The sequence below is a fragment of the Pituophis catenifer genome, unplaced genomic scaffold (assembly GCF_029215685.1).
Source record: "Pituophis catenifer annectens isolate HBS135680 unplaced genomic scaffold, rPitCat1.0.hap2 SCAF_7, whole genome shotgun sequence".
Classification (NCBI taxonomy): Eukaryota; Metazoa; Chordata; class Lepidosauria; order Squamata; family Colubridae; genus Pituophis; species Pituophis catenifer.
Window position 1 is genome coordinate 35269874 of NW_027256887.1, and position 26860 is coordinate 35296733.

Consider the following 26860-nt stretch of genomic DNA (forward strand, 5'->3'; position numbering starts at 1 on the left):
GCCTGGAACGAGAAGAAGCCGTGGGAACAGAAATGGAGACAGATAAGACAGAAGCTGTTTTTGAAGATGATGATTTACGACTGAGGTCAGTAACATTTTCTTCTGATCTTCCAAGCTCTGAAAAAGTCTTCCCAGAACCTTCTGAATTTGTAATGCTCGATGCAAGGCTAAAGCACACTGCTGAGCAAAATTCCTCCCACGCAGAGAGAGAAACAATTCATTATTCTCCTCGAAGCTCTAAGCTCACCCTGGATGAGCTGGCTATGAAAGCCTATCGTGACCGTATAAAACTCTATGAACAGCAGCTATCCCAGGCAAAAATGGCTATATCTATGCTTGAGCAAGATAAGGAAGATAACTTAAATTTTTCAAAAAGCGCCATATTGCCTTCTTCTCCAGAGCCAAAGACACTCCCCCTGGTGGATCCTGTGTCAGGCCAATTAAGGCAAAGGGCACTGCATACGTCACATGAAAGTCTCCCTGATCAAGTTACACATGTCTTACATAACCACTCCTACTCTAAAGCATACAATGCCACGTATGCAAAGCTGCCCAAAGGTGCAGCACCATCTGCTGGCAAAAGTAATTTACTACAGGAAGCTGAAATGCCACAAGTGTTTCCACAGGCCCAAACTCAAACACCCCCTGGCGGTGTTGGTGTCCTTTTAGATGGAACACAGCAAAGGCAAATGACTGCATCTCCAGCAGGTCATGCCAATATTGCAGCTCAAGCACAAATGGCAACTGGAATACAGCAGATTCCAGTGCATCAGCCACAGCAGCTACAAATGCCTGCATATGTGCCCCAGCCACAAGTGCAAATAGGGCCACCTCCTGGCCCGCCTCCAATGGCACAACCAAGACCATTTTTAGGTCCACAACAGGCACAGCAAATACCACAGGCATTTCTGCCAGCACAGCCAGCATACCAAGTGCAGGGTCCTTACCAGGCATTTTCTGTCTCTCCACTAACTGGTCAGTCAAAACTAAAAATGTCAGGACACAATTACAAAGCCTGGGTCAGTGAGATTACACTATTGCTTCTTAGAGAAGGCACGCACTGTATGGTATTTAACCCACCTGCTCCACCTTGGACTTATGCAATAAGAGATTTAGAGATAAGGGCTCGCACAACATTATTGATGTCCATGGATACTGAACTGCAGGTCACTTTTCCACCAAACACAACAGCCCGACAAATTTGGGCTGAATTGGAAAATTGCTACAGGCCTATCTCAATTGAATCTTCATGTTTACTCATGTCTGAACTCCACGGTTCAAGATTGAAACCTGGTGAACAAATTGGAGGACATTTGACCAAACTGAAAGGTCTGAGAACAGAATTGAGAGAAAGAGGCCATAACATTGAAGATATTCAAATGATCAGCATCATTATTAACTCTTTGAATTATGAATGGAAAGATGCTGTTACAAAAATTAACCAAGTCCCTATTGCTCAACGCACAGTGGACAATGTCTGTAGACTTTTAATTGAAGAAGAGGCATTCATGTTGGCCACGCCACACTTGAGAGGACCACCCGCATCAAGAGCTCCAGCTAGGCGCCCCTTCCGAGGAAGGACCTACGCTCCAAGTATGCCAAGATGCTACACCTGCAATCGTGTGGGACATGCCACCCGGGATTGTCCCCAACGAGTTCCAGCTCCCGTCACATACCAGCCCAGAGGAACAGATTCCAGAGGCAGAGGCAGAGGCGGTAGACAAGGTCATCGTGGTCCCCGGCGTGATCCACAAACTCCACTTGCCACATTGGCTTTAACCAATGATCCACAACCTCAACCAGAGTACGACAGACGACTCCTGTGGACTTTGGACAGTGGTGCAGCATTGCACGTTACCTATAGAAAGGAACTTTTCACAGAAATGCACGAGCCAGAACCAGAACTACGTGAACTTTATTCTTTTTCCAATCATCCTTGTCAGGTCAAAGGAAAAGGAACTGTTTATGTTGAAGAGCTCGATGCATTCATTCCTGATGTTTATTACATACCAACAGCAACTTGTAATTTGCTTAGTCAGTGTCACTTGTCTAGAATGTTAAAGTTCCAAGTTCACCACCTTGAAAAAGCAAGTTACATAGTTAAAGATGGAGATATTGTTGCTGAAACCATATTAATTGGTGGTGTTTATTACTTAAAGCCAAAGCCTAAAACACAAACACAGGCAAGTATGCAAACTCCAAAAAGGGAGAGCACAGGCCCAGAGAGAGATGCTCCAGAGAGAGATCCTGTTGCTATTCCTAAGGCTCCTAAAGCCAACAAAAATAGAATTGGTAAACAGGTTGCTCAGAGCAAGCCTGAGATTCCGCATAAAAATGTTAATGTTGAGAATTCACTAACTGGTAAACCTTTGCATTCCAGGTGTATCCATAAATGGCATAGAAGATTGGGGCATGCCAGTTTCCGTGTTCTTAGGAAGATGCCGGAGTTTGCAAAAGGTTTGGATCTAAAGGGGTGTAAGGTGTTTTTGGATTGTGCTGTCTGCAAGAAGGCCAAATCCAAAGCAGCAGCCATTCCCAAACACGCTACACGCCTGTCAACACGCATTTTTGATTTGGTTCACATTGACATAGTTGGTCCATTCCCGCCATCATTTAGTGGTAGAAAATATTTTCTAACAATTGTTGATAATTACTCTAGATATGGATATGTATATCCTATGAAAGAAAAATCAGAGACTTTTCAGATCTTTAAAGACTTTGCAACCCTTGTTTCTACCCAACACCAAGTTCGCATCGCCAGAATCCAGAGTGATCGTGGTGCCGAGTTCATGTTTCAGCGTTTCCAGGACTGGATGCGTAAGAATAGAATTATTCATCAGACTTCAGCCCCTGACACATCGGCTCACAACGGAGAGGTACTGCAAACCATGATGCGTTGTCTCCTAGAAGACGCCAACCTTGATATGATATACTGGGGTGAAGCTATAAAATATGCAAATTACATTGTTAACCGTACTTGGAGCAGTGTAACAAATCAGACTCCTTTCTTCATGTTGTATGGCTACAAGCCCGATCTTAAAAACATCCATATTTTTGGTTCATACGCTATGGTGAACATTCCCTTAGCTCAAAGAAGAAAAGGAAGTCCAGCAGCAAAGAGACTGAGATTTATGGGTATTGATGATAACTCAAAATGGAGCAGATTTATTGACTCTAAACATGCAATTGTGATTTCCCAATCTGCTAATTTTGAAGAAGATATTGACTGGTCCAGGATTATTCCAATGATCCTGGAGTTTATTTTCCTAGAGATGATACTGCTGATGCTACGCAGATTGATGATCAAGATTCCACTGATTCTTCTCAACCCGATGTTCCGTCTTCGCAAGCCGCGGATGCTGACGCTAGCGACGAAAGTGAGGACGAGGACGAAGCAGAAGAAGATTGGACAGTTGTTCCGAGACGTTCCAAGAGGGCCACAAAAGGAATCCCTCCACAACGATATTCTTGGCAACTGACAAAAGCACCCTTGCCTTTGATTTGCAATGTTACACTTCCACCTGATAATTTCACACAAATCAAGCAGCTCCCTGATTCAGAGCAAGACAAATGGTATGAGGCAATGCAGGCTGAAATGGACAGTCTAAAGAAACTTAAAGTATTTACACCTGCAAAACCTCCAGCAAACAAAAAGATCATTGGCACTCGATGGGTCTACAGAATCAAAAAGAAACCAAATGGTGAGTCATTGTACAAAGCCAGACTTGTAGCTCAGGGTTTCGCTCAACGTTATCCTGAGGACTACACAAATACTTACTCACCGACAGTCAGAACTGAGAGTGTAAAAATTGCTTTAGCAACTGCAACTATCCTTGGTTTAGAAGTTTTCCAGTTTGATGTTGACACGGCTTATCTACATGCAGACCTAGACGAAGAGATCTACGTGAGAAGTCCTCCAGGATTCCGACAGCAAGAAAGGGATACCTGGTTTCTAAACAAAAGTCTCTATGGTCTGAAACAATCTGGTTTAATGTGGTACTTATGTCTTACTGACAAACTAAATTCAATGGGCTTTATTAAGTCCGAAACTGATGAGTGCGTGTTCACAAAAAGATCTAACAATGCATATGAGATAGTTCTTGTTTATGTTGATGATATTGTTTATATTGGTCCAAATAAGCAAATGAGTGAGATTTTTGCCAAAGCTTTGCAGAGATACTTCACATTGAAATCATTAAGTCACATTAGCACTTATTTAGGTGTTCAGATTGAAAAAACACTGAAGGGGTTTAGTCTTTCACAAGAAGATAAAATTGAACAAGTTTTGCATCATTGCAACATGAAAGATGCTAACACAACAAAGACACCCATGCAAACAGATTTTCACAACTTGACACAAGAAGCAAGTCCTGAGTTCGAAGATCAAACACTTTATCGTTCAGTCATTGGGTCACTGTTATACATTAGTAGTTGGACCAGACCCGACATTGCACTTAGTGTTAATCTCTTATCTCGACACTTAGGTAAGGCAAAACAGTTTCATTGGACATGTATTAAGAAATTATTGAGATACCTAAAATACACTAAACACTTGAAGTTATTGTTAGAACCAACACATACTGATTATGCAGAATTATGTTGTTATGCAGATTCTGATTGGGCAAGTGATAAGAAATCACGTAAAAGTACTTCAGGTTATATGATGTTCTTAAATGGATGTCCTGTTTATTGGCAAGTATGTAAACAGAATTTTGTTTCTTGTTCATCTACTGAAGCTGAATATGCTTGTGTTTCAGATGCATGTAATTCTCTAACTTGGTTTGATGCTTTAGTCACAGATATCTGGACACACCCGATCCGACCGATCACCGTGATGGAAGACAATGAATCGGTGGTTTATATTTCTGAATCACATTTTACAGGTTCTAGGTCCAGACACATTGACATTCATTATCAAAATATAAAGCATTTAGTGAAAAAAGGTTTTGTCAAAATGCAATATGTATCTACACATGATCAAATTGCTGATATGCTCAACAAACCACTTCCAGCAGCTCAACACGAGTATCTGCGTAAGAAGATGTGCCTTATTTGATGATGTACTGATATTCGCTCAACTGGCAAAAGAAGGGGAATGTCACTACGTTATTTTATTTACCAGCTGAGCTCATTATTTCTGGACTATCTGACTCTCCGTAGCTTGCCAAGAATTGTTATCAAAAGCTACTACGCATGTCCATCCACCCACATTCCTTCTCACACTCTCTTTCTTTTGTTCTCTTGCCAGGAGTGCCGGTTGCTGGAAAGCAACTGGCCCGAATTACTTTCAAAATGTAACAATTAACTTTTCTTAGTTAGTGAGGTGTTTTATTTTCTTTATAACAAATAAATGAGTTTTATTAGAAACCTTTTCTCGCGTTTCTTTTCAGATTATTGCAACAAGGAATAAGCCTCGATTCATCTCCTCTAAACCAGGGTAATTAGTCCCAGAGCCAAACATGGGATTAATAAATGCCCTGACACACCACATCTTTCAAAAATCCTGGAACACTGGGGAACTACCAGAGGACTGGAAAAGAGCTGATGTGGTTCCCATCTTCAAAAAAGGAAAAAAAAACAGACCTAGGAAACTACAGATCAATCAGCCTAACATCAATACCCGGGAAGATACTGGAAAAGATAATAAAAAGCCAGATCTGCCAACACCTAGAAATGAGTAAAGTAATAACTAGCAGCCAGCATGGGTTTGTTAAAAACAGATCATGCCAAACCAATCTTATTTCATTCTTCAACATAGTGATTAAATTAGTAGACCAGTGAAATATTGTGAATATAATTAGACCTCAGCAAGGCATTCAACAAAGTAGACCACAACCTACTTTTTGGTAAGCTAGAAAAAAGTGGGATAGATAGCTTCACCACCAGATGGATTCGCAACTGGCTGACAAACCATACTCAATGAGTAGTCCTTAATGGGTCTAAGTCTACATGGAGAGAAGTAAGCAGTGGGGTGCCACAAGGTTCCATCTTAGGCCCAGAACTCTTCAATGTCTTCATAAACGACTTAGATGAGGGAATCGAAGGGGAATTTACCAAATTTGCAGATGATACTAAGCTGGCAGGAATAGCTAACATCCTAGAAGATAGGCTCAAGATCTAGATGGATCTTGACAGACTTGAACACTGGGCCCTATCTAACAAAATAAAATTCAATGTAGAGAAAAGTAAAGTTGACAATTATGGCCAAAAGATTAAAAAAATTCTTAGAAAATTTTATCCACTCTGATCAAAATGGCTTTCTGCCCAGACGATATATAAGAAATAACATTAGGATTATATTAGATATTATGGAATACTATGAGCCTCACAATGAAAAACAGATGGTACTAATATTTGCTGATGCACAGAAAGCATGTGATAATGTTAAATGGGAATTCATTTTAAATCAACTAAAGTATATGGAATTTGGGAAAAATTTATAAGGATGTGCAGAGCAATTTACTTGGAACAAGAAGCAAAAGTGGTAATTAATGGGGAAATAACAAAGAACTTCCAAATTTAGAAAGGTACAAGACAGGGCTGTCCAATATTGCCCCTACTGTTTATTTTATCGTTAGAAGCATTAAATAGAGTAATTCGAGAAGATACTCAAATTAAAGGCTTGAATATCAGAAATGAAATTTTTAAATTGCAAGCATTCGCAGATGATGTCATCTTTATTATTGAAGAGCCAATGCAATTGGGCGTACGATTATGGAAGTACTGGAGGAATATGGGGAGGTAGCCGGCTTAACGATAAATAAGGACAAAATGAAAATGTTAGTAAAAAACATGACAGAGGAGCAAAAAAGAGATATAGAGGGAAAATTTATATTCAGATAGTTTAAAAAATTAGATATCTAGAGATTCAATTGACATCAAGATGCGTGACGCTTAAAGAGGAAAATTACAATAGACTAATTGAGCAAATTAAAATTGATTTAGAAAGATGGGGAAGATTGCAACTCTCCTTTATGGGGAGGATTGCTACGATTAAGATGAACATGCTACCCAAAATTTTATATTTATTTCAATGTATACCAATCCGGCTCAAAAATGATTTATTTACAAATTTGAATAGAATCATAGCAAAATTTATATGGCAGGGCAAAAAGCCAAGAATTAAATTAAAATTATTACAAGATGCAAAAGGAAGAGGAGGATTTGGTCTTCCAAATTGGAAAAAATATCGGCAAACTGCAACCCTGGTTTGGGTAAGTGATTGGCTACACCTCAAAAATAGAAGACTGTTGACACTAGGACATGACCTTCAAATAGGGTCACACGCTATCATCTGGAAAGAGAAGTATAAGGTTCACCAGTACTTCCAAAGGCATTATATTAGGAGGGCACTTTTAGATATTTGGATCAAGACCAAGAGAAGTAATTATATAGACATCCCCAATTGGATATCAACAGTAGAAATGCTCACATATCCTAATCTTCTCAAAATGGGAGGGGCTATTACATATAAAGAATTACTAAACATGAACAGGGAATTAAAATCAAGGAAGGAATTAAGTTAAAGTTAAATCAAGTTAAAGGAAGAAGGAATTGAATTAGAATGGTGGATATACCTACAAATACAATCCAAATTTACAAAGGATAAAAAAGAGCGAGATATAAAATTAGAATAATTAGAACTGGATAAAATTTTACTAAGCACAGAGGGAAAGGCCATAAAAAAACTGTACCACTATTTATTAAAACAAGATATGCTTAAAGAACAAGTTAAGGAGACGATAATAACTTGGAGTAGATGTTTTGGGTACAGTATCGATTTGGACAATTGGCAAAATCTATGGGGAAAAATATCAAAATTACACTGGCGGCTTCTTATAAAGAAAACCTGTATAAAATGTTCTACAGGTGGCACTTCCCACCCACAAGATTGGCAAGAATTAGTAAAAAAATACTCCCCAATTTGTTGGAAATGTGAGGTGGAACTGAGGTCAAATTACCATATGTGGTGGGAGTGCTCAAAAGCCAAACGTTTTTGGCAGCAAAAAAGGAGCTGGTTAGAAGAGATGTTAATGGTCAAAATAGAATCCAGAATTTTTCTTACTGGGCATGACAGATGGCAAATATGACAAAAATGTAACCTATTTAATATTGCATATACTTACCACAGCAAGACTAGCATTTGCTCAAAAATGGAAGTGTAAAGAAATACCCTCAGAAGAAGAAGTAATACACAAAATTTACAGCTGTGCAGAGATGGACAGACTTACTTTAGAACTCAAAGTGAATCAAAATACTATGAAGTCTGGAATAAATTTTATAACTGGTTAGATAAGAGGAAAAATGCCAAAAACAAAGGATAACAAATATCTGGAAATGTACAGTATATATCAATGTATATTAATATATCAATGCATATTAAATTTGTGAATGTAAATACTTGCATAGTTGATTAGGAAATAAAATACTGTATACTTGATATATAATGAAGTAGGAGATATGTAAATTTGTATATAGAGCAAGGAATAGACTACTTATTAACTTGATTTTGACGTAAATGTTAGAAACCAGAGACGTTAAGCAATGTCCATTGTTTACTTTTAAAACTAATAAAAGATTTTTTAAAAAATAAGTAAAGTCCTACACTTAGGTAAGAAAAACCAAAAGTACACATATAAACTGGGTGAAACCAGGCTTAATAGCAGTGACTGTGAGAGGGATCTTGGAGTCTTAGTGGACAACCAGCTAAGTATGAGCCAGAAGTGTGCAATGGCAGCCAAAAAAGCCAATGCAATCCTAAATTGCATTAACAGAGGGATACAATCAAGATCAAGTGAGGTACTAATACCACTCTATAAAGCCCTAGTAAGACCACACCTAGAGTACTGCATCCAGTTTTGGTCACCACACTATTAAAAAGATGTTGAGACTCTAGAAAAGTTCAGAGGAGAGCAACCAGAATGATTAGGTGACTGGAGAGTAAAACATATGAAGAACGGTTACAGGAAATGGGCATGGCTAGTCTAGTGAAGAGAAGGACCAGGGGAGACATGATAGCAGTGTTCCAATATTTGAGGGCCTGCCACAGAGAGGAAGGGGTCAAGCTATTTTCCAAAGCACCTGAGGGCCAGACAAGGAATAATGGATGGAAACTGACCAAGGAGAGATTCAACCTAGAAATGAGGAGGAACATTCTGACAGTGAGAACAATCAACCAATGGAACAGCTTGCCTTCAGAAGTTGTGGGAGCTTTATCACTTGAGACTTTCAAGAAAAGATTGGATTGCCATTTGTCAGAAATGATGTAGGGTCTCTTGCTTGGGTGGGGGTTGGGGGTTGGGGGGTTGGGCTAGAAGACCTATAAGGTCCCTTCCAACTCTGTTCATCTGTTAAATCTGTCAAATGGATAAACTTAGCTATGCTGGAGCTATGTTGGAGAAGTATACACACCCACATATTTTTTGAAACAGAGCATTGACCATATCACATCATATCATATACAATTTATCATATTGAAATGTATTTTACTTTGTTACTGTTTCTGCCAAAGTGTTCTTTTTCCATATTTATTAATCAACTTTTAATTTTTCTTTTTTTATTTCTATAAACAGTATCTTCTTCACCCTCAAATTCTATTTTCCCATTCTTAATCATTTTACATTCTCCTTTAATTTTTTAAAAATAGTTCATTCTTTATCTTGACATAGTTAAATGTTTTCGGGGATGCCTTTCCTCCATTTCCTCTTTTTGTGTTCTCTTCCTCTCCCTCCCTTCTTTTATCCTTTCTACCTTCTTCTTCCCTCCTCTCCTATTCCTTCTCTACTTCCCTTTCCTTTCTCCCCCTCCTTCCTTCCTTCCCTCTATCTAACCTTCTCTCCTACTCTTATTTCCCTTTCCTGTCTTCCTCTCCTCTTTCCTTCCTTCTGCTCCTCTCTTTCCTTCTCCCTTCCTTCAATCTCCCTCCTCCTCCTTCTTTCTCTCTCTATTGCTGTTTTTATTTTCAATTCAGTGCTTTTTTTATGGTGTCCAGGCATCCCCATTTTTCTTCTCTTTATATCACATATTTCTCAAGATTTCCATCATATTATTAAAATTCTTAACATTATATTTCAACTTATTTCATATTTACCTTAAAATATTTTCAATTTAATTAACTTTCCACCCTTATTTCATTTCAATAGTTATTTTCTTTTTCCCTATCATTTCAATCACTTCCAATTATTTTTACATTTAGACCATTCTACATCTGCTGGTCCACTTACAACATTATCTAACATTTCAATTTCATTTCTTTCTTTCAACATACATTTTTTAACTTTCATTTCAACTTTATATCTTAATTTCACTGCAGAATTTGAAGAGAAGAAAAAAAAGCATGGTCTTGCTTTCCTTTAACAATGTTTCCTCACAAACCTTAACCATGAAGAAGGCCAATATGACCAACTAACCTAAAGATTTAGTCTGTTGTATTAATAAAATTTCCCATTTCTGTGGCACACTTACTGTATATTCAGGCCAAACCATGCAGAAACACAGGGTTTTTTAAAAATTTGAGACCGAACTCTGAAATAATGCTTTGTAGATTATTTACTATACTCAGCAGTAATACTAACCTGGTTGAGTTTCTAAGAATTTCTGTCCCTCTACTCCAGGTAATTTTTGGTTTAGGAGCTGCTCTAGGCTTGCACTCAATTATAGCCTGTCCTCCTTTTGCAGCCAAAACCTCTTTCTTCATTGGGTAGAATTCAAAGGTTGGAGGTAAAACTGTGAAGAAAAATATAATTTCCAAAGAACTTTACAGTAATTAGACAACACAATAACAATTTAAAATACTACAAATTATGCAAATAGATTTCTACTGTACAATAAGCATTTTATACTTTTTTCCACATTCCACAAATCTTTAAATATGTAGAATTCTTCAGATCAAACATGGAGTTTGTATAAGGCTAATGAGGAATCAATTTGTTTTCAATGGAACAATCCCACAGCATAAAATATAATAAATTATCACATATTTATATCAAAATATAAAGCCACTATGGGAAAAAAATATTCAAATTGTTCAAAAAGAAAAAACGTGGTCATGTGGCTCTAAGAACATGCAAACAGCCACAAATACAGGCTGGTTGATGAGCACCTGATATGTGGTCACATGACCAGGGGGCAGCTGATTGTTGTTATTGTATTTTCTACCTAAAATGTTTTATTGGTGGAGCTCCCCAGACTTATGGTGCTGGGGAACTTCAACCTGCCTTCCCTGGGCGGGGGGGCGGGGGTGGCTCGGGAGTTCATGGCATCCATGGCGGCCATGGACCTGACTCAGATTATTCAGGGACTGACTCATGAGGGAGGGCACACACCCGATCTTGTTTCATCTCGGAGCAGTGGTGTGTTATGCTCGGTGGGGGGGTATTTGTCGTTTTCCCCCTGTCATGGACTGACCATCATCTCCTCCGGTTGGACTTCCAGAATGCCGCCCCACCTTGCTGGGATGCTGTTGTGACTCCGACCCCTGAGCCCGTCTTATCGGAGAGAGAAGACTCCGAAAGTGAAGGAGAGGAGTTGGCAAGGCCTCCCTCTCCAGGACCCTCCTCTCTGGCAATGCCTCAGGTGTCTTCCGAAGGAGAAGAGATACGCTAGGAGCCAGGCATTTCCGAGCAGCCACAGTTAGACAGCAACGGAGATAAGTCTTGGCTGGATCCCTGACAGCGTTGGAAATACAAGCACACGCAGCAGAGAAGGGGGCATGCCAAAGATTAAGCTGAGTCACTGGAGCACACCCCACAGGGGATAAAAGGGGGTGTGGTGGCCATTCAGTCTTTGTGACGGACAAAACTGAAAGCTAGCAAGTCATTCTGTATTTCTGGAACTTGCTTGGGCTGATTTTTTGGACTGGACTTGACTATTCTTTGGCTTTTGTGGACTTTGATGTTTTTGGTCAGAGGAGATAAACCTCCCTTTGTAAGTAAAAACTATTGGCAAGCAGCCACTGGGTTGCTGCCAATTCTGTTATCAAAGGAAATTCTTGTCTGTTGGTTTATTTTAACTCTTGGTCAACTGCTGGTGTGCGTGTGTGAGACGGGGACAGAACAGATGCGGAACCGACCATCTGTTTCCGCCCCAGGCACCTGATGGACCCGGAGAGGTTCCAGACAGAGCTTGGGATGATCCCTCTCTCTCTCTCCCACACCCTGGTCAAGACCTTGGTGGAGGCCTGGGATAGGGCGGCCGCTGGGGCTCTCAACCGTGTCGTGCCTTTGAGGCCTCTGACCCGGCGCAGACCCTGGCTTGCCCCTTGGTATACTGAGGAGCTCCGGGGGATGAAGCGCAGGAGGACAGGCCTAGAGAACTGTTGGAGGACTAGTTGTTCCGAATCTGACCGAGCCCATGGTCTTACCTGAAGGTGATGGTGGCGGCGAAGTGTACATACTTCTCCGCCCTCATCGTGTCTGCAGATAATCGCCCGGCTGCCCTGTTTAGGGTATCCCGCTCCCTCCTGTATCAGAGGGCGGGGGAGGACCCTTTGCGGGGGCGAGCCGAGGAGTTTAGCCAACATCTGCGGGACAAGATCGCTCAGATTCGGGACAGCTTGGACTCTGACTGGGCAGGGTCGGATGGTGGGGAGGCGGCGGGTCTTGTTGTCTGGGAAGAATTCGATCCTGTTACCCCGGAGGAAGTGGACAGGATCATGAGAAAGCTGAGTGCGACCACTTGCATACTGGACCCGTGTCCCTCCTGGCTGGTTTATGCAGCTCGGGAGGTGACACGCAGTTGGATCCAGGCAGTGATAATGGCATCCTTGGATGGAGGGAGTTTTCCCACCGCCTTGAAGGAGGCGGTGGTTAGGCCCCTCCTTAAGAAACCTGCCTTGGATCCAACCATTTTAGGCAACTTTCGTCCGGTCTCCAACCTTCATTTTTTGGCTAAGGTTGTTGAAACCATGGTGGCATGTCAGTTTCTGGTGGCCCTGGATGAAGCAGATTACCTAGATCCATGCCAATCGGGTTACAGGCCTGGTTACAGCACGGAGACAGCATTGGTCGCGCTGGTGGATGCTCTCTGGAGGGCTTGGGACAGGGGCATTCCTCGGTCCTGGTCCTATTAGATCTCTCGGCGGCTTTTGATACCATCAACCAAGGTATCATGTTGCGATGCCTTGAGGGGTTGGGAGTGGGCGGCTACCGTTTTACGGTGGTTCGCCTCCTACCTCTTGGGTCGTACACAAGTGGTGTTGGCAGGTCGGCCATGAGGCCCCTCACTTGTGGGGTGCCCCAGGGGTCGGTCCTCCTGCCCCTTCTGTTCAACATTTACATGAAACCGCTGGAAGAGATCATCCGTGGTTTTGGGATGGGGTATCATCAGTATACTGATGATACCAAGCTTTTTATATCCACCCCGAACCAGCCTACTGATGCCCTCGACGTGATGTCCCGGTGCCTCGAAGCAGTACGGATCTGGATGGGGAGTAACAGGCTTCAACTCAACCCGGCCAAGGCCGAGTGGCTGTGGATACCGGCATCTCAGGCCGAGCAAGAAGTTCCAACGCTGTCTATTGGGGGCGAGGTGTTGCCCCCCATAGACAGGGCACGCAACTTGGGCATCCTCTTGGATTCATGGCTGAGTTTGGAGGGTCATATCACTGCCGTGACCAGGAGGGCATTTGCCCAGGTTCGCCTGGTGCGCCAGTTGTGCCCATACTTGGACCGAGATGCCCTACACAGTCAGTCATGCTCTAGTCACCTCCCGGATCGACTACTGCAATGCTCTCTACCTGGGGCTGCCCGTGAAGACCACCCGGAGGCTTCAGCTGGTACAGAATGCAGCCGCACGGGTTGTTGTGGGAGGGACTCGATACTCCCATATTACACCACTCCTGCGCGGTTTGCATTGGTTGCCGGTTGCCCTCCGGGTGAGATTCAAGGTGCTGGTGTTAACCTATAAAGCCCTTCATGGCTTAGGCCCAGGCTATTTGTTGGACCAGCGTCAACTTCCCATTGCCCGGTGTGCTCTTACAGAGAGGGCCTACTCAGGGTGCCGTTGGCTAGACAATTTCGGCTGGTGACCCCCAGGGGTAGAGCCTTCTCTGTGAGCGCCCCCACCCTTTGGAATCAACTTCCCTTGGGGCTCCGGTTGGCCCCTGACCTCCGCCGTGAATTGAAAACCTGGCTATTTATGTCCCCCGGCTTGGACTGATGGGGTAGTATATTTTAAAGTTTTTAAAAACTTTTTAATTTTTTTGTGTATATTTGTTGTTTTTAACAGTCGCTTGGTCGATTGTCGTTGTAAAACGCCCCGAGTCCTCGGAGATAGGGCGGCATACAAATTTTATAAATAAATAATAAATAAAATAATAATGTAGTATAATACACTTACCAATAACTTTTAATTCAGCATTTGAATAAATCATTCCATGTATATTTTCTGCTACACATTGATACATGCCTGAATCTTCAAGCTTCAGGCTAGAAAATCTCAATTCTCCTTTCCAATACTGTGAGTAAAACACATAGTAAAAATAGATAATGATAAATTTCAAGATAATAATGATAGTTGTTTGATTTTTTTCTTTTCCTTACATCTTACCCTACCTTAATTTTTTAAGGCAAACATAGATTTTTTAGTTTGGTTTCATTGGATAACAGCTTTTGTCAGACTTGCCCCAATCTGATACCTTAGGAAAGAAAAACCTTCAATTCCATTTGGTTAAAGCAAAGGCTTCTTTTACTAAGAGTGGTGGTTGCAATAAAGTCAAGCCAGCTCTGACAGTACCTCACTTGGTGGATACAAAAATAAGATAAAGTCCATTTCCAATCCGTTTCCAGCCAACCAGAGCTCGCCAAGATGTTTTGAAACTCTGGGATGTTTGGAGAGTAATACACATTTTTCTCAGGGTGCCTGTCCATGGGATGCTGGTACAAACAGGAACCGGCTGCTATGGTCCTTCTCATCTGTCATTCCCCCCTCCCGATTTCCTATCATGTACACACAAAGGTTTATTGTCCTTTCATCCTTCCTTCTTTCATCCTTCTCCCCTTCTTCCCCCTTTCATCCTACCCCCCCATTTTCTTTTTATGGCAGGATGCCTGTAAGCCCCTCCCCCCAAGCCGAGCCAGGCAATCTGATATTCTTCCCCCCTTGACAGTGACATTAGTCCTGCAAAAGGGAAAAGAGAGGGGAGGGAGAGATACACAAAATTTCCCAATTAATAGGCAGTCCAATGCAGCTTATTTAGGTAATGGTCATGGATTTTTAAAGCAATCTGGAGGCTTTAATATGTTGGGAGTCAACCCATTCAGTTTCTGAGGGGAGAAATCTTTCCAGACTACCAAATACTAAGTTTTTCCCTGATGTATGTGAGAGTCCAAAATGTCTTTGATTTCAAAGTGCTGCTCTTCCTTGATCATAATGGGGTTGGGAGGTGCTTGCAATTTGTGACATAGAGAAGATGTGATTTCTGATTTCAGTAGGCTACAATGAAATACCAAGTGTACACATCTGAACATTTTTGGCAGCTCAAGTTCTACAGTTATGGGTTAATAATCCTCTTGATGGGGAAAGATCCAACGTATTGTGGCGCCAATTTCTTTGACAGTTGTAGATTGTAGGAATTTGGTAGAGAGATAGACCTTGTCTCCCACCTTAAAGTCCTTTGGCTTGATGCACTTTTTATCAGCCTGTTTTTTGTATGTTTCCCTAGCTTCATTCAAAACTTTTCTCACCACTGGCCAGGTGTTCTATCCTGGGGCAACCCAATCTATCAGCGATGCAGTCAATGGGGTGACCTGAGGTAGTTCAGGGATAGATACAGAGGTGGTATTCAGCCGGTTCTGACTGGTTCTGGTGAATCGGTAGCAGAAATTTTGAGTAGTTTGGAGAACTGGCAAATACCACCTCTGGCTGGCCCCACCCCTAATCTATTTGCTACCTCCTGAGTCCCAGCTGATTCCCAGTTGATCGGCTGGGTCTTCTTTGGTTGCCCTGCACAGGAGAATGGAGCTGAAAAGCAGGTTAGTTGGGTGGGGAGGGAATGGTGATTTTACAGTATCCTTCTCCTGGAGTGGGGTGGGAATGGAGATTTTACAGTATCCTTCCCCTGGAGTGGGGTTGAAATGGAGATTTTACAGTATCCTTCCCCCTGGAATGGGGTGGAAATGGAGATTTTACAGTATCCTTCCCCCTGGAGTGGGGTGGAAATGGAAACTTTACAGTATCCTTCTCCTGGAGTGGGGTGGAAATGGAGATTTTGCAATATCCTTCCACTGCCATGCCCACCAAGCCACACCATACCCATCAAGCTATACCCACAGAACCGGTAGTAAAATTTTTTGAATCCCACCACTAGATAGATACCAAGTCTTGTCCTATGGCCAGTTTAAATGGAGTGTATCCGGTGCTACTGTGCACTGAGTAGGCAATCTCCATGAAAGAGAGGATGCCCACCCAATTGTCCTGTTGGTAATTAATGTATCATCTGAGGTACTGTTCCAGGACGCCTTTGGCCCTTTTGCAGCCCATGTTAGTAGCCAGATGATGAAAGAATATGAGCCCCTGAGTGGTCCCCAAAAGTTTTAGGAACTCCTGCCAAAGCCACCAATTGGACTCCGCAATATGAGATTATTGTTTCTGGAGCACCGTGCAGCCAATAAATGTGCTGCACAAATAGTTTAGCCAAAGCATGTGCTGAGGGGATTTTTTGACAGGTATAAAGTGCACTTCCTTGGAGAACAGATTGGTTATCACCCAGATCACTGTATTCCCCGAACATTCGGACAGTTCTACAATAAAATCCATTGATAACTCTCTCCATGGGACTTTGGGCTCTCTACTGGCTGGAGAAGCCCGGGTATTTTCCCTTGTCGCCTCTTGGCAGAAGCACAAATGGGGCAGCTAGCCACAAAGCTCTCTATGTCCTTTTTCAGTGATGGTCACCAAAATTGCTGCTTGATTAGGTGTAGGGATTTTACGAAGCCAAAGTGCCCTGCCACTTTTGAATCATGACTTTTTTGTAAAACCAAGTGATACTGTCAATCAGTTGGGAGAAGGGGGAGACTTGGATTCAATTTACTAGCATTGCCTGTGTCAACAGATATTTTACAACCTATATCCTGGCACCAAAGAGCCCTGAGATCCTCTTAACGTGGAGGAATGTTTATGATAGCCATGTGGGTTGTTTCACTTTAAAGGATAACGGTGTGAATGCATGTGTGTTCGGGTTCTCAGGGAAACTAGTAAAGAAAACATCTTCACACTTGTCTATTGGCTAAAATCTGCATTCTGACTTAAAGGAAGGGGTCTCTACTGCTTTAATCCTACTTGTCTTGCCTAAGGGTATTCAGATCTTGCTTTAACTGGGTTGCTATCACTTCTGCTTAATAAAAGGATCCTTTTGAACTATCACATTTCAAAAGTCTTTACTTTCTTGCATTCCCAAACAAAAAGTGTGTGGATTCACTGGAAATGTTGCAAAAGGAGTTTCAAATTAGATTTAAAGAGCTTCGTGCACATGACCAGGACATACAGCTTTTCTGGAACCCATTTTCTGTTGACATCGAAATTGTTGATCCAATTTACCAAATGGAACTGGCTGAACTACAGAATTGTGACTCTCTGAAAGACACATTCAAGTCAAACAGCCTTACTGATTTCTATGCATCTCTCCCCTCTGAGACATATCTTCATCTCAGGAACCATGCACTCAAAATGGTAACCATCTTTGGCAGCACCTATATCTGTGAACAGACTTTTTCCCAAATTAAACAACTGAAATCTCCAACCAGATCCAGACTAACTGATGAATACTTGCATCACTTGTTACGACTGGCAGTGATAAATATGGAACCGGACATTGACTTTCTCATCAGTCAAAAACAGGCTCACACTTCCCATTGAATTAGTATATTTTTGTTGGTTAAAATTGTTCTTCATTTTAAATATTGTATTATTTAACTTTTTTTGCACTACAAATAAAGATATGTGCAATGTTCATATAAGTTTGTTTATGTTTGTTTCAAACTATAGTCCGGACTCCAACAGTTTGAGGGACCATTATCCCTCCTTAATTCACAATTGGATGCTTGGGGGGTGGGGTGTTGTGTTGATTCTCGCCTTCTGCCTGCTTCCAATGTCTCTCAATGCCCATCTTGGGGGTTTTAGTTGCAGTCTTAATTGCTGCAGTTCTCAGTCTTGTTTATTGTGTGGTCATCTGAAACATGATCAGGAGTCATTTTGAAGGAAATCCTGTTTGTTTTATTCCTTTTTCAATGGACTATTTTAAGGAACCTGAAGCTGCTGTTGTAATGAAATTAGGCAAGTGGCAAGAAAGTTTTTTCCCTTTGGGGGGTGGTTCTTATTAAGTAAATAATAAGAGGAATAATAATAATTCCTTGGCTTGAGCAAGAACAGCTTAGGAAGGAGAAAGGCATAAAATGGACAGTTAAATTGGTCACATCCACCCAATCACATGACCGCCTAGCCACGCCCACCCAGCCAGTTCGGCCCCCCCAACAGTCTGAGGGACTGTGAATTGGCCTCCTGTTTAAAAAGTTTGAGAACCCTTGCCCTAGAAGATAGGCTCAAGATTCAGATGGATCTTGACAGACTTGAATACTGGGCCCTATTTAACAAAATAAAATTCAATGTAGAGAAAAGTAAAGTCTTACACTTAGGCATGAAAAACCAAAAGGCCACCCCAGGCCACCCCAACGATGCCCTTGAAGTGATGTCCCAGTGCCTGGAGGCCGTGCGGGCCTGGATGGGGGGAAACAGGCTCCGACTCAACCCTTCCAAGACCGAGTGGCTGTGGCTTCCGGCGTCCCGATATAGCCAGCTGGTGCCATCGCTGGCTATTGGGGGAGAATCACTGGCCCCCACGGAGAGGGCTCGCAACTTAGGCATCCTCCTGGATGCACGGCTGTCTTTAGAAGAGCACATGACGGCCGTGGCCAGGGGGGCTTTTTATCAGGTTCGCTTGATATGCCAGTTGCGCCCCTTTCTGGATCGGGACTCCCTACGCACGGTCACTCAAGCAGTCGTCACTTCCCGCCTGGACTACTGCAATGCTCTCTACATGGGGCTCCCTTTGGGGTGCACCCGGAGCTGCAGTTAGTCCAGAATGTGGCCGCGCGGGGGATTAAGGGAGCGACGGGGCGCTTACATATGACACCTCTCCTGCGCGAGCTGCACTGGCTTCCTGTGGTCTTCCAGGTGCGCTTCAAGGTGTTGGTGACCACCTTTAAAGCACTCCATGGTTTAGGGCCGGGGTATCTGCAAGACCGCCTTCTGCCGCCAATAGCCTCCCACCGACCGGTTCGCTTGCACAGAGAGGGCCTCCTTAGGGTGCCGTCGGCCAGACAGTGCCGGCTGGCGACCCCCAGGGGGAGAGCCTTCTCTGTGGTAGCACCTGCCCTCTGGAATGACCTACCCCCTGAGATACGCACGATATCAGACCTCCGGACTTTTCGTCGGGCCCTGAAAACACACTTATTCCATCTAGCCGGGCTGGCTTGATCCCATCCTCTCAGTTTTAATTGAATTCGGTTTTAATTGGGTTGTTTTAAATCTTGGGCCGAAATTATTTAATTGTTTTTTAAACTGTTTTAAATTTTATATGCAATGTTTTATCTCGGCTGTACACTGCCCTGAGTCCCGCAGGAGAAGGGTATAGAAATAAAATAAAATAAATAAAAATAAATAAATAAAATAAAAGTACACATATAGACAGGGTGAAACCAGGCTTAATAGCAGTAATTGTGAGATGGATTTAGGAGTCTTAGTGAACAACCAGCTAAATTTACGTCAGCAGTGTGCAGCGGCAGCCAAAAAAGCCAACCTAATCCTAAATTGCATTAACAGAGGGATACAATCAAGATTATTATATCAATAATTGATACATAAGGAGCCTTGGTGGCACAGCGGACTAAAGTGCTGTTAAGTAGCACTTAGCTGCCAGCTGCCCGCAATTACTGCAAGTTCAAATCTCACCAGGCTCAAGGTTCACTCAGCCCTCCATCCTTCCGAGGCAGGTAAAATGAGGACTCGGATTGTGGGGGCAATAAGATGACTTTGTATAAAAAGAACACCGCTTAGGGGGGGCCAAAAGCCCTACTAAGCAGGTATATACAAAAAAGTATGAAGGCTATTGCTTAACGCATTGTAAGCCGCCCTGAGTCTCTGGAGAAGGGTGGCATATAAATCGAACCAATAAATAAATAAATAAATAAATAAATAAATAAATAAATAAATAAATAAATAAATAAGAATGCCTTTTTAAATGAACAGTGCAAAGAAATAGAAGAAAACAATAGAATAGGAAGGACCAGAGAATTGGAGATATGAAGGCAACGTTTCATGCAAAGATGGGCATGATAAAGGACTAAAATGGCAGGGACCTAACAGAGGCAGAAGAGATTAAGAAGAGGTGGCAAAATTGCACAGAAGAACTATACAAGAATAAACTTACATCCCTGATAACCACGATAGGGTGGCCATTGACCTCAAGCCAGACATCCTAGAATGTGAAGTCAAATGGGCCTTAGGCAATCTGAGCAACAACAAAGCTAGTGGAGGTGACAGTATTCCACCTGAGCTATTCAAAATCTTTTTTAAAAAATTTATAAACTTTATTAAAACATATATAAAAACATATAAAAAGATTTACATAACATACAACACACAAATAAATTAATCTTTTGAAGCATTTGTTTCGTATTGGTCCTTCAATTAATACAAATGTAGTCTTAAACTAATAGTTTTCTTTTTCTATTTCCCCCTCCCCCTTCTTTTCCTCCCTTAAGAATTCCCCCTATATTAATCTATATACTATATATTTGGATTATTCCTTTCATTTTAAGTTTCCCTCTACAAATTTATCTGCCCGTAGGAAGGTATTTATATACATATTTACACTTTTATCCTATCCTTCTTCTAAGTGTATTCCTTTATTAGTAGAGTTATGCCATTGATACCACTTATCCCATAAATCTTTGTATCTAATTATGTCTTTGGATTCTATCAAATTTGGATGCCTTAATGTTTCTGATGGTGAAAGCCAAGTCGGGATTTTTATATACTGTTGTTTTTTAATTTTAAGCCAAATTAATATTAGTGTATTCCTAAATGCGTGTCTTTTGAAGTAAGTGTGTGTTTTATACTTTTCATCCCATAGAAAGGAGTGCCAGCCAAGTTGTAAATTGTGGCCTTCTATCGTTAATATTCTACTGTTTTTCAGGTCCATCCAATCTTTAATCCATGCTAGCACTGCCGCTTGATAGTAGAGTTCCCAATCTGGGAGTGCTGTTCCCCCTCTGTCCTTGGTGTCTTGTAATAACTTCAGTTTTATTCATGGTCGTTTCCCCTGCCATGTGAATTTGGAGATCATCTTATTTAAAGTTTCAAAGAATTTTCTCTCTACTTTTATTGGTGCGACTTGAAACAAAAAGCAACTTTGGTAGAGTGTTCATCTTAATAGTGGAAATTGTTCCCATCAGAGAAATCTGCAAATTTTTCCAATTATCCAAATCTTTTTTTATCTGTAACATTAGTTTATCATAATTATTTTCTCTTATTGATAAAGTTTTTAGTGAGAGCCAGATCCCTAGATATTTTATTTTTTTTGTTGCTTGGATTGGTGTCTTATTCTCCAATTCTATCTCTTGGGACTTCGTGAGATTTTTTAATAATAGTTTCGATTTATTCCTATTTATTTTTAGGCCGGCCACCTCTCCAAATTCTTCAATTTTCTTGAACAGCTTTGGCATTACTTCTAATGGCTCTTCTACTATGAATACAAGGTCGTCAGCAAAAGCCTGAACCTTGTATTCCTCTCGTCTAATTTTTAATCCTTTAATTTCCTGATCCTCTCTAATTTTTTTTAACAAGATTTCCAGTGTTAAGATATACAATAGCGGAGAAAGTGGGCAACCTTGTCTAACCCCTTTTGTTATATTAAATTGGTCAGTCATGTCATCATTCAAAATTATTTTTGCTGTTTGTTTAGTATATATTTCTCCAATAATTTTTCCAAATTTTGTTCCGAATTGCATGCTCCCTAATTGTCTTTTTAGAAATTCCCAATTTAAATTGTCAAATGCTTTTTGGGCATCGAGGAAAACCAGCGAAGCTTGTTTTTCCGAATGTGCCTCGTAGTATTCCAATGTATTTATTATTACCCTCATATTGTTTTTAATTTAACAGCCCGGCAGAAATCCATTTTGGTCCATATGGATAAAGTTATTCAGTACTTTTTTGATTCTTTCTGCTATGATTATTGCAAATAATTTATAATCTGTATTCAATAGAGATATTGGTCTATAATTTTGGATTAATTGGTGGTCAGTGTCGTCTTTGGGTATAATTGTGATTATGGCTTCCGTCCAGGTTACTGGAATTTTTGTCTTCTCTAGGGCCTCATTGTATAATTCCAACATAATCTCTCCCAATATTTCTTGTGTGTTTTTGTATAGTTCCACCAGTATGCCATCTGGTCCGGGAGTTTTGTTGTTTTTTTTGTTTTTTCAGAGCAGCTTCTAATTCCATCTTTGTTATTGGCCTATTTAACATTTCTCTCTGTTCCTCTGTAATTGCTGGAATATTTGATCTTTTTATGTATTGTTTTATCTTTTCTTCTTCTACTTCTTCCTGTTTATACAAGTTTGCATAGAATGTTTGAATAATTTCTTTTTTCGCTTTCCTACTGTATTGGATTTCTCCATTTGCATCTCTAAGTTGGTGTATCATCCTTTTATCTTTATCTCTTTTCAGTCTGTAGGCCAACCATCTCCCAGTTTTGTTCGCGAATTCAAAATAATTCTGTTTGGCCATTTTTATTTTCCAAGCTAGTTCTTTTTGATTTATCAAATTTAATTTGTGTTTGATTATTTTCCATTCTTCTTTTATTTTTTTACTATGCGGATATTGTTGCAATTTATGTTCTATATTTTTTAGTTCTTGATGCAGATTGTTTACCTGTTGTTTCTTTTCCTTATTCTTTTTCCCTATATATGCTATGGTCAGACCTCTTATATATGCTTTTGCTGTATCCCAAGTGTTCTGTAAGGAAGTATCCTCTATTTTATTTATTCTAAAAAATAGTTCTAGTTCCTTTTCTAGCATCTGTTTAAATTCTTTTTGTTTACAGATTCTTTGGTTCATTGACCATCTCCTAAATCTTTTTTCTCCTTTCCAATTTACCAAGATTGGGTTATGGTCTGCCCATTGATTTACCTCTATCTCTATCTTCTCAACCCCATTTCTAATGTTCGCAGTCATCCATGCCATGTCAATCCTAGACCAGGATTGGTGGGGATGAGAGTAAAAGGTAAACTGCTTCTGTTCCTCATGGGTTTTCCTCCAAACATCTCTCAGGTTTATTTCCCTGGGAATTCTTTTGGGAGTGTTTCTTTTTTTTTCTTATTGTTTTTATTCATTTTGTAATCTTTTTTAACATCTGCTATCGCATTATAATCTCCAATTAAACAAATATCTTCATACTCCAATTCTACCATTTTATTGTGTAATCCCTTAAAGAATTCCTGTTGGTTTTGATTGGGGGCATATATTACTACCAATAACATTTTCTTATTTTCCAGTATTTCAAAATCTTAAAAGACGATGCAGTAAAAGTGCTACACTCAATTTGCCAGCAAATTTGGAAAACTCAACAGTGGCCACAGGATTGGAAAAGGTCAGTTTACATTCCAATTCCAAAGAAAGGCAATGTCAAAGAATTTTCAAACTATTGCATCATTTCACATGCTAGTAAGGTTATGTTTAAAATCCTACAAGCTAGGCTCCAGCAGTATGTGGATCGAGAACTACCAGAAGTACAGGCAGGATTTCAAAGATGCAGAGGAACTAGAGATCAAATTGCCAATATACACTGGATCATGGAGAAAGCTAGGGAGTTCCAGAAAAACATCTACTTCTGCATCATTGACTATGCTAAAGCCTTTGATTGTGTGGATCACAACAAATTGTGGCAAGTTCTTAGAGAGATGGGAGTACAGACCATCTTATTTGTCTCTTGAGAAACCTATATGCGGGTCAAGAAGCAACAGTGAGAACTGGACACCGAACTGATTGGTTCAAAATTGGGAAAGGAGTCCGGCAAGGCTGTATACTGTCACCTTGTCTATTTACTGTAACTTATATGCAGAGCACATCATGAGAAAGGCGGGGCTAGATGAATCAAAAGTTGGAATTAAGATTGCCGGGAGAAATATCAACAACCTCAGATATGCAGATGATATCACTCTAATGGCAAAAAGTGAAGAGGAACTAAAGAGCCTCTTGATGCGGACGAAGAAGGAGAGTGCAAAAGTTGGCTTGAAACTCAATATTAAGAAAACTAAGATCATGGCATCCGGCCCTCTCAATTCCTGGCAAATAGATGGGGAAGAAATGGAGGTAGTGGCAGATTTTATTTTCCTGGGCTCCAAGATCACCGCAGATGGGGAATGCAGCCAAGAAATTAAAAGATGCTTGCTCCTGGGGGGGAAGCTATGGCAAATCTAGACAGCATACTAAAAAGCAGAGACATCACCCTGCCAACAAAAGTGCGTATTGTCAAGGCTATGGTTTTCCAAGTTGCAATGTATGGCTGTGAAAGTTGGACCATAAGAAAGGCTGAGCGCCAAAGAATTGAGGCTTTTGAACTATGGTGCTGGAGAAGACTCCTGTGAGTCCCTTGGACTGCAAGGCGATCAAACCGGTCAGTCCTAGAGGAGATCAACCCTGATTGCTCTTTAGAAGGCCAGATCCTGAAGATGAAACTCAAATACTTTGGCCACCTAATGAGAAGGAAGGACTCACTGCAGAAGGGCCTAATGCTGGGAAAGATTGAGGGCAAAAGAAGGGGACGACAGAGAATGAGGTGGCTGGATGGAGTCACTGAAGCAGTCAGCGTGAGCTTAAATGGACTCCAGAGGATGGTAGAGGACAGGAAGGAACGTTCCTGGAGGAACGTTGTCCATGGGGGTCGCAATGGGTTAGACATGACTTTGCAACTAACAACAACAACAACAACAACAACTATCAAGATCGAGTAGAATAGAATAGAATTCTTTATTGGCCAAGTGTGATTGGACACACAAGGAATTTGTCTTTGGTGCATATGTTCTCAGTGTACATAAAAAGACAAGATACATTCATCAAGAATCATAAGGTACAACACAATGATAGTCATAGGGTACAAATAAGCAATCAAATCATACTAGGAAACGATCAATATCAATATAAATCGTAAGGATACAAGCAACAAAGTTACAGTCATGCAGTCATAAGTGGGAGGAGATGGGCGACAGGAACGATGAGAAGAATAATAGTAATACAGTCTTAATGAATAGTTTGACAATGTTGAGGGAATTATTTGTTTAGCAGAATGATGGCGTTCAGGAAAAAATTGTTCTTGTGTCTTTGGTGTGAAGTGCTCTATAGCGTCGTTTTGAGGGTAGGAGTTGAAACAATTTATGTCCAGAATGCAAGGGGCCTGTAAATATTTTCATAGTTCTCTTTTTGACTCGTGCAGTATACAGGTGCTCAATGGAAGGCAGGTTGGTAGTAATTGTTTTTTCTGCAGTTCTAATTATCCTCTGAAGTCTGTGTCTGTCTTGTTGGGTTGCAGAACCAAACCAGACAGTTATAGAGGTGCAGATGACAGACTCAATAATTCCTCTGTAGAACTGTATCAGCAGCTCCTTGGGCAGTTTGAACTTCCTGAGTTGGCACAGAAAGAACATTCTTTGTTGTGCTTTTTTGATGATGTTTTTGATGTTAGGTGTCCATTTTAGGTCTTGAGATATAATAGAACCTAGAAAGGTCTCTACTGTTGATACTGTGTTGTCTAGTATTGTAAGATGTGGTAGTATGGGAGGGTTTCTCCTAGTCTACCACCATTTCTACGGTTTTGAGTGTGTTCAGTTCCAGATTGTTCCGGTCGCACCACAAGGCTAATTGTTCAACCTCCCGTCTGTATGTGTATTTATCGTTGTCTCGAATGAGACCAATCATTGTTGTTTTATCTGAAAACTTCAGTAGTTTAACAGATGGATCATTTGAGATGTAGTCATTGGTATATAGAGAGAAGAGAAGTGGAGAGAGCACACATCCTTGGGGGGGGGGGCTGTGCTAATTGTACCGGTATCTGATGTGATTCTGCTTAGCTTCAGCTGCTTCTTCCTGTTTGTTAGGAACCTTATGATCCACTTGAAAGTGTGTTCAGGTACCACTAGCTGATTTAGTTTAGTTAGAAGAGTGTATGGAATGATGGTATTGAATGCTGAACTAAAGTCTACAAAGAGGACCCTTGCATAGGTCTTTGGAGATTCAAGATGTTGTAGGATGTAGTGCAGAGCCATATTAACAGCATATCTGTCAATCTATTTGTTCTGTATGCAAATTGCACGGGGTCTAACAGCGGATCCATGATGGTTTTCAGGTCGGACATCACTAGCCTTTCAAAGGTTTTCATAACTACAGATGTTAGAGCAAGTGGTCTGTAGTCATTCAGTTCCTTGATGGAGGGCTTCTTTGGCACTGGGATGATAGTGAAGCATTTGAAGCAAGAAGGAACATAGCACATCTCTAGTGATTTATTGAAGATTCGGGTGAATATATGGGCCAGCACAGACTTTTAGCAAGGAGGAGTTATCTTGTCTGGGCTTGGTGCTTTTCCTGGCTTTTGTCTGTGAAATAGATCTTGCACTTCCTTTTCTGTGATCACCAGGGGTTGTGAACCCAATGGGATGGGGTCAGTTGTAAGAGGTTTGGCTGTTGTTGGTGTGTCTGGGATGGGGGTTGTGGAGATAGGTGGCTGTAGTTTCCTTTCAAACCTGCAGTAAAACACGTTCAGGTCATCTGTCAGCTGTTGATTTCCTTCAGCCTGGAAAGGAGGTTTGCCATA

The 26860-nt window shown here is 41.1% G+C and overlaps 1 protein-coding gene across 1 annotated transcript in view; it reads right to left on the bottom strand.

The window, feature by feature from the left end:
* Positions 1 to 26860, bottom strand: part of CNTN1 (contactin 1) — a 372977-nt gene that overhangs the window by 86996 nt on the left and 259121 nt on the right. The window contains exons 12-13 of the mRNA XM_070947941.1: positions 14338 to 14455; positions 10575 to 10725 (exon numbers count right to left, since the gene is read on the bottom strand). Of these exons, the coding sequence (XP_070804042.1) occupies positions 10575 to 10725; positions 14338 to 14455 (269 nt within the window). The remainder of the gene's footprint in view (positions 1 to 10574; positions 10726 to 14337; positions 14456 to 26860) is intronic.